Source organism: Sarcophilus harrisii, chromosome 3 (assembly GCF_902635505.1).
Source record: "Sarcophilus harrisii chromosome 3, mSarHar1.11, whole genome shotgun sequence".
Classification (NCBI taxonomy): domain Eukaryota; kingdom Metazoa; phylum Chordata; class Mammalia; order Dasyuromorphia; family Dasyuridae; genus Sarcophilus; species Sarcophilus harrisii.
In genome coordinates, this window is record NC_045428.1 from 364,751,389 (window position 1) to 364,760,872 (window position 9,484).

At 34.1% G+C, this 9,484-nt stretch overlaps 1 protein-coding gene across 1 annotated transcript; it reads right to left on the bottom strand.

Moving 5' to 3' along the window:
* Positions 1–6,706: 6,706 nt before the first annotated feature.
* On the bottom strand, positions 6,707–7,648 carry LOC100924481 (olfactory receptor 6M1). The gene has a single exon (XM_003766748.1). It carries the CDS (start codon positions 7,646–7,648, stop codon positions 6,707–6,709), a length of 942 nt encoding a protein of 313 aa, XP_003766796.1.
* Positions 7,649–9,484: the final 1,836 nt, after the last annotated feature.

Here is a 9,484-nt window from a genome sequence, read left to right on the forward strand (position 1 = left end):
TATCTTTTTCTACCTCATATTTTGTACTGAAGAGACTGAACTTTGTTTATTTTGTATCTTATTTTGATAGAATATATTCAATCTAGACTCATAAAACTTTCTAGATAATTGAGATTAGTGCCTTAATTAATTAATTATTATTTGGTAGGGAGACAATGTATTCTTTGATACTTTAATGCTTCCATTATCTTACTGATGCAGCTGAGTGGTTTAGTGAATAGAGTGCTGGGAATAGAGTCAAGAAGACGAGTTCAAATCTAGCCTCAGACACTTATTTATTCTGTGATCCTAAGCAAATCTTTTAATCTCAATTTACCTTAATTTCCTCAATTGTAAAATGAATCTAATAATAGCATTTACTTCAGTTAGGAAAATCAAATCCTGGTGATAACACTTTTATCAATCAGAAGTTGTTGCTGGGAATCAGTACCCTAAGACAAATGCTTCTGACCTTTGGAATTTGTGAAGTTATCAAAGCTGTAAGCATCTAAGGATCTTTGTTTAGGGTCTTGGATTCAAGAAAAGAAACAGAAAATAGAAGAAATAGCCAGTGGCTTGAGGTCTTGTCTAAGGTTCAAAAAGCAAGCAAATGTTCTCACTTCCATATGTTTGCAGTTGTCATTGATTTGAGGGGAAGGATAGACATTCCTTTTCCCAACTTCTTTGATGAAAATCAGAAGAAGTTGTGTAAATACCCACCTATACACTCTAAAAAGAGGAAGACAGAGACACACAGAGAAAAGATGGAGTGATTCCTCTTAAATTCAGGGGCCCCTATCATAGTCTTTGATCATTTATCAATTGAGGAATGGCTTTTATTCTTTTACATTTGAATAAATTCCTTATATATCACAGACCTTTATCAGAAATTTGCTGCAAATTCCCCCCCCCCCCAGTTATTGCTTCCATTTTAATTTTCATCTGTGTAAGAACTTTTTATTTTTATATAATCAAAATTATCTAACTTATCTTCTGTGACACATTCTAGGTTTTGTTTGGCAATAGACTTTTTCTCTGTTATTTGATCTGAAAGGTAATTTCTTCCTTGATCTTCTAATTTGCTTATGCTATGCTTTTATATTGAAGTCATATTCCATTTGGAGTTATTTTGATATATGTTAGAATATTGGTTTATACATAATTTTTATCAGACTCTTTATTTCGCCAGAAGTTTTTGTAGAATGGTTAGTTCTTGCCCTAATAATTGGAACCTTTGAATTTATCAAACATTAGATTATGATGCTTGTTTTCAAGCATACTCTTTAGCAAGAGACCAGGAAATGGTCTATCTCCACACATGTTCCTCTTGTATTGGTCTGATGGGTTTCTTTATTATTATCCCTTTACTCCCCTTTTACAAGAAGCCATTGCAATATTATGGTGATGAATAAGTGACTGAAGAGGAAGGAATAGATGAGAGAGATGTTGTAGAAATAGATTTAGTAAAATTTGGTAACTAAATATGTGGGTATGGAGGAGTGTGATGAGACAAGGTGATTCTGAGGTGTGAATCAGGGTAACAAGAACAATACTAGTGCCTTCAAAGAGTGGTTATTTTCAGAGGAAAGATTCCAACTTTGAGATTCTATAAAAAATATTCTACTCATCCTATTTCACCAGGTTTTGCTCTGCTGTGTTGATTCCTTCTTTCCACCCCAAAAAGTTAAAACAATAGCAGTTCTTGCTCAGGACTTGCCTAGTTTTCCCCCAGAGAAGACCGGATTATCTTAAATAATCACAAGGAAATTGTGGGCAGGGAGACAGGGAAATTTTCTTCATTTCTGCAATGTACTGGGCAAGATCTAGACATCTCTGTTATTGCTCTGACTCTAATCAGACAACTAAAGGGATCCATAAGATATAATAGCCTCCTACATTGTCCTCTTCTTCCAGCAGAGAATTTCTCCATTCATGACTAAAGAATTAAAATTCAAATACAAGATATATTCATGTCCCCACCTTCCCTGAAACTTTGTATTGTCCTTTACTGACAGTGTGTAGAGCAGAGGCTTTGAGACTCTCTACAAAACATGTATTACTGAAATATCTTAAGGATAGCTTCTCTTGTGTAGAAATACCAGGACAAAAGTTAGCTAAATTAACTCTCACCAGAACATCTTTTCACATGTAAGACAACTTCCATTTTTGTGCTTCTTGCAGTATATTTTTAGTCTTTTGTTTACTGAGCACAGATCTCTTCTTATCTTGACTTTTCTAAGTTGGAGAGGCAGAACTGGGGATACCAACACATCTGTGAGAAGTGACATATACAAAGAATATTAGTCTGTGACCCTGGTAATAGAATCAGAAGGCCTGTGTTGGAAGATAGCTTCTATAATTCCTAATGAAGGGAGGATGAGCACATCATTTTTTCAACTTCTCTAATCTTAAATTTCTTCACTGTGAAATTGAGATTATAATGTCTGCCATATTTTACAGATTCTGAGAAGCTAGTCAGATAATATTTGGGAAGAAATCTGTAAAATAACAAAGCTATACAATTATAACCTAGCATGTTATTAATATCAAGATTATTTAATTCTTTAGTATTTTATGATCATTTAGTTCAGTATGGGAGACCCCTGTAAACAGTAAAATATCTATTCAGTCACTTTTGCTCAATATACCACCTCCCTCAGGTTTAATTTTTAAACTTTTAATTAGAAGTGGGTAGAGGTGTGTGTAGAGGAAAGTCCCTTAGGATATTTAACTACAATGATAACTAACAACATCAAAAAAGTAGTTAAATCTTTAGAAAACAAAGTTTTTATCTTTCAAGACCAAGATGGGACTAGGTTTAATGGAATGAAATTTGAATATCTACTAATAAAGTGGGTTTTTAGAGAAAAAACTTCTTGTCTCTTTTACACTGAGGGGGCAAACACCCAAGTAATTCCTGTATGTCGAGAGCTAACTGGATTTAAAAAAAAAGAACTAGCTGGATTTAATTACCCTTTGAAGAATTCTACAATGTAAATTACAGACTTTTAAATAAATAAAAATTTGGCAAGCTCTTGCTTCCAAATAGTAGTGTCTCATTTGAGCAAGATAAAAAAAAAAATTCAAATATTTAAGTGAGAGGTATTTCTTTGTCTAAGTTTCTTCAACTAGATCATTTAAGTTCCCTTTCAATTAAAAAATGAAGAATATAGAGTGTTAATGCTGGAGGTAACCTTTAGAAATTCTCTCATCCAACTTTACTGAATATAAAAGCACAATAAATATTTTATTTATTATTATTATTATTCAGATAAAGAAAAAAGTGACTTGCCCCCACCCCCACAGCTAGTATTGTAGAAGAACAAAGATTTGATATGAACTTTTTCTTGGTCCAGTTCTTGGTACATTGTACTAGATTATGATTCTACAATTTTATTTTTCATTCTTAATATAATCCTATTCTGTTTCATGCTTCACTTTCATTTCACAAGCAAAATGGGATCTAGACTATTAAAACAAAATCCCATTCTTTTCATTAGTAGATCTGTGTTGTAGATCATTGTACTCAGTTATTATATTTTGAATTTCATTAACAAAACAACTTGTGGAAATTTGTTTTCTTTCTTCTTATATAAGTACCTACACAATATTATCAATTTTAATTCTTGATCCTGATGTGGGCTTACTCTCTTTCTCTCATAGGGAAGAAGCCTATTCACTATTTTCAGGTATAGCTAATTCCCAGACTATCCAGTTTGTATAGAGTGATTGTAAGGATGGAAATTTTTATCAACCTCTATTGTCTATCCCCCAACCTCTGTGCATCTTTAAACAATTTTTGTGATATTGATTAACATATCTTTAGAGAGGTCTGGAACCTGGTCTGCTAGGTACATTCCATCTGGCTTCTTGATCTCTCTTCAAGTTTTCATCTTTATTTCCCTGGTTTCCCTGAGAAACTCTAAGGCTGTCTTTCCCTTGTAAAAGACCTGCTCATGATGATCTTTGCTAAATTCTTTCCAGGATTAAGCCCCCCGAAAGGGCAGTCTTTCTCCTTACTCTCGCTAACTCTGGTTAGTCTGCTAAGCTCCTCTATGGATCTATCCTTTCAGTCAATGACATATCCAGGCCTCATGGAATATTCCTTTAATAGATTCTTCTAAACTCCTTTCCTTAATAACCTTATTATTCTCCCAATCTCTTTCATATTTGCTACTCCTAGAGCCTATTTTATCTTATATTTTTTTCTGTAACTTCTTCCCTTAAATAAAGTTGTTGCTTGATTTTTATTTTTCATAATACATACAAAGATAGTTTTCAATATTCACTCTTGCAAAACCTTGTGGTTCAAATTTTTCTTCCTTTCTCCTTACCTCCCCTTTTCCTGAGTAATCCAATATAGGTTAAACATGTGCAATTCTTCTAAACATATTTGCACATTTATCATGCTGCACAAGAAAAATCAGATCAAAAGGGAAAAAATGAGAAAAAAAAAAGCAAGAAAATAACAACAACAATAACAAAGGTGAAATTTCTATAATGTGATCCACATTCAGTCCCCATAGTTCTCTCTCTGGTTGCAGATGGCCCTCTCCATCACAAGTCTATTGGAACTGGCCTGACTTATCTCATTGTTGATGTGTCAAGTCCATTACAGTTCATCATCACGTAATTTTGTTGTTGCTATGTACAACATTCTCTAGGTTCTACTAACTTCACTTAACATGATTTCATGTAAGCCTCTCCAGGCCTTTCTGAAATCATTCTGCTAATTGTTTCTTATAGAACAAAAATATTCTATAACATTTATACATGATAACTTATTTAGCCATTCCCCAACTGATGGGCATACTCAGTTTCCAATTCTTTGTCACTACAAAAAGGGCTGCTGTAAACATTTTTGCCTATGTGGGTCCATTCTCTTTTTTTATGATCTCTTTTGGATACACACCCATTAGAGACACTGCTGGATCAAAAGGTATGCACAGTTTGATAGCCCTTGGGTCATAGTTCCATATTGCTCTCTAGAATGGTTGGATCAGTTTACAACTCTACAAATAACATATTGGTATTCTGGTTTTCCCACATCACCTCCAATATTTATCATTATTTTTTCCTATCATCTTAGCCAATTTGAGAGCTGTGAAGTGGGACCTCTGAGATGTTTTAATTTGCATTTCTTTAATCAATTGTGATTGAGAGCATTTTTTTCCACATGACTAGAAAAGGCTTTAATTTCTTCTTCTGAAAATTGTCAGTTTCTATCCTTTGACCATTTATCAGTTGGAGGATGGCTTGTATTCTTATAAATTTGAGTCAATTCTCTATATATTTTAGAAATGAGGCCTTTATCAGAAACCTCAGATGTAAAACTTTTTTCCCCCAGTTTTCTGCTTCCCCTTCTAATACTGGCTGTATTGGTTTTGTTTATATAAAACTTTTAAAATTTAATATAATGAAAATTATCCATTTTGCATTTCATAATGTTCTCTAGTTCATCTTTGGTCATAAATTCCTTCCTTCTCTGCAGATCTGAGTGGCAGACTATTCTTTGTTCTCCGAATTTGCTTATAGTATTATTCTTTATGTATAAATCATGAACCCATTTTGACCGTATCTTGGTATAAGGTGTGAGTTGTGGATCAATACTTAGTTTCTACTATATTATTTTCCAATTTTCCCAGCAATTTTTGTGATATAGTGAGTTCTTATCCTAGAAGCTGGAGTCTTTATATTTATCAAACAGTAGATCACTATAGTCATTGATTATTGTGTTTTGTGAACATAACCTATTTCACTGATCTATTACTCTATTTCTTAGCCAGTACCAAATGGTTTTGATGACTGCTGCTATAACTATATTATATATAGTTTTATGTCTGATATACCTAGGTCACCATTGTTTGCATTTTTTCATTAATTTACTTGTAATTTTTGACCTTTGTTCTTCCAGATAAATTTTTTATTATTTTTTCTTATGTCTCACAAAGGATTGGCAATTTTTTTCTGTAAAGGGCCGAATAGTAAATATTTTAGGTTTTGTGAACTAATGAGGTAAGGATAACAATTCCCTAGTTCAAAATAAACATGTGACATATTCACAATGGTCATTCTCTTTGCCAAAAGATAGATGTATTATTAAATCTACTTAAATCATTGGCATTTCTATATGTTATCAACAAATTCTCCTACACTACAAGTGTAGGAGATATGAATAGGGGATACAAGAAGCTCGATCATGAAATATCTGTATGACAGGGCATGTTAACACTGGCAGGAGATCTAAGGTGACTATATTTGCTGAAACACAAATATAATTTTTGAGATAATCCTAAGTTTTTTATTTTATACATTTAAAAATATAATTCTAAGGAGTCCATAAGGATTCGATGATACAAAAAATTTAAGAACTCTTGGACGATATCTTCTCTAAGATTTCTTTCAATTCTGACAACCTAGGATGCTGTGATTTCCCTACCCACAAATCAGCACAGATTTTTTTAGCTGCTTCAACTCAGTGTCAATCAATAAATTTTTGTTGAGTCTCTACTCTGTACAACAGTCCAAGAAACTCTGGATTCACTCAATTTGGTATGAGTTTTTCTGAATTATCACGACTGATGTGTTCTTTCCTCTGTTCATCTTATCTGGGCAGTTTCAGGCTCTTGTATCTGAAGGAATGCAATTCATATGGAGCAGAAATGAAGCGACAAAACATTTTAAGATCTAAAATGTGTTCCTGCCCTCCCCCCCAATAAATTCAGTATCAAGATCTTCGTGGAAATGAGAAAATGACTCTGGTGATGCTTTCTCTTAGGATTTCTTTTACTTTTTCATTCCTTAAGCTGTAAATGAAGGGATTCAGAAGAGGGGTCACCACCGTGGTAAAAACAGCAGTTACTTTGTCAAAATCCAATGAATAGCTCTGATTAGGTCTCACATACATGAAAATGGAACTTCCATAGGCAATGGAGACAACTGTAATGTGAGAGACGCAGGTGGAAAAGGCCTTCTGGCGGCCTTGGACCGAAGGAATACGCAAGATGGTGGTAATGATGTAGCTGTAGGACACAATGGTGAGGACCAAGGAGCTCAGGACAACCACCGAAGACAAAAGGAAGTTGATAATCTCGATGAGATGAGTGTCTATACAGGCAATTTGTAACAGAGGGGCAATGTCACAAAAGAAGTGGCTAATCTCCTTGTTACAATAGGGCAACCTAGACACCACAATAGCCGGACACAGAACTGAGAGGAAAGCTCCAATCCAGCAACCCAGAATTAGCAAGAGGCAGACTCTGCTGTTCATTATGATAGTGTAACGCAGAGGATTGCAGATTGCAACATAGCGGTCAAATGACATCACAGCCAGAAGGATAAACTCAACTGTGCCCAGGAAGAAATAGAAATATGTTTGAGTGATGCAGCCTGCAAAAGAGATGGTTTTTCTGTCATTAAGGAGACAGGCCAACAACTTAGGGGCTATGACAGTGGTGAACAGTATGTCCAAAAAAGACAAGTTACTGAGGAAGAAATACATTGGGGTGTGGAGACGATAATCAGTCCAGATCAGGGAAATGATGATGATGTTTCCTGCTATGGTTAGCATGTATGTTAACAAGAGGACCACAAAGAGGAAAGTCTGCAGCTCCTGGAGCACAGGGAAGGCAACTAGAACAAACTCAGTCACTGTGGTATAGTTTTCCATAGTCTTTGCTGTGGATTGTGGCTGAGAACTAGCAAAGGAAAAAGATCAGTTTATATGATCATGCTTCAATGAACTTCAATGAAAATGCAGGGCATATTGACTCAAAAGTCAGGAGACTTAGGTTCTAGGACCACCATTTGAGCCCCTCTCTTCCCTTTCCTGCCTCATAGGACTCCCATCTTTCTTTTAGCCTCATCTCCCACGATGCCCCTTTTTATATTCTGTGCTCCAGCCATTTCATAATACCCACTGTCCTGAAAGGTCTTTGTTTAAACTCTTTCTTTACATCAAAGGTTTAGTCTAGAGGAGTATGTAAACTGAGGTTCAAGCCCAGAGCACCCTTCAAAACACTCTCCTCATTGGTGGAGAGAATAATGAATCCATGATTGATACTGGGTGGAGCTGATGAGAGCTGCAGAGGGGAGATGATTCTTCTGGATTCTGGCTTTAAGCAGATAATTCCAGGATTTCTTTAAGAAAAGGACCCTGAGGAGATAGAAATGGTTACACTTGTTTCCCCAAATAGAATGTAAGTACTTTGAGGACAAGAACTTTTTGTATTCTGTCCCTCGTACCTAACAAATACCTAGTATATGATGGATGCTTTAAAAAGGTTATTGCTTTATAGACTACATTAAGAGAGATACTTTCCAGGGATAATGTGATGAGAGATCTTTTGTATTTTTTCCTTGTCAAACAATATTATCTTCAATTCTAGGTGTCACATTTTAGAAAGAATATTTATAAAGAAGGTATTATATATATATATTATATATATAGAAGATTGCCCAAGAAAGTCAAACATGATGGTGCATGAACTCAAATTCATGCCAATGATAATTGTTTGAGGAATATGGGGATGTTTATCCTGGACAACAAAAAGTTCAGAGGAAGATATGCTAGTTATCTACAAATATTTGAAGGGATGTTATGGAGAAGAAAGATTTAACTTGTTCTGAATGGCACTAGTTGGCAAAACAAGAAGCAATGAGTAAAAGTTGCTAAGAGGAAAATTTAGACAGTGTCAAGAATAACTTCCTAATAACTGAGCTTATTCAAAAGAGTAATAGACTGTCTCAGGAATAGATTGCCAGTTAGAAACATCTTTAGTAAAAAAATAATATTTCAGATAATTGTCCAATTCTTTATCATGTAGCACATTAGGGACTTTGACAGGAGCTTTTGAATGTGGTGATCTCACTCTCACTGATTAAAAAAATAGCTTATTGTAGATATGGTGACACATTTTTTCTATTTTTAATCTGTTTATAATTCTTCCAGTTTTATATTCTTAAATGCTCTTGTAATGATCAAGTTTAACTTGTAATGATCAAGTCTTTAGCAAGATTTCTCCTTTTCCTTCACCACTAATAAATGTTTATAGAATATAACATTCCTAATCTTAATCTGTTTTTTCTTTCATGAGAAAAATTTGAAAATAAGTTCATATCCTACATTGATATTTGGCTGCCATGTCTTCATTTGATAAGGATGTCAATGTTTGTTGGATGAGGTGATTTCTTGTCTTTTTTGACCTTCTTGTGGTAAAGAAGGTCACAATTAAAATACATATAGCTAATGAAATGTACTTCCTTTCTTTTGATGATGAGTAGTAGATTATAAAGGCAAAATTTTGCTTACATTATGATTGCTATATTGGTTCTTTTAAGTTTAATTATTTTCTTTTCATTGTTATAGAGTGCTGTTTTTCTGGAGAGGAGCAGGAAGCAAAAGGCATCAAAAAGTTTATTCCTAAAATATATAATTACAAATATATATATCCCTGTGTATGTATATAAATGCATGCATATATATATATATATATATATATATATA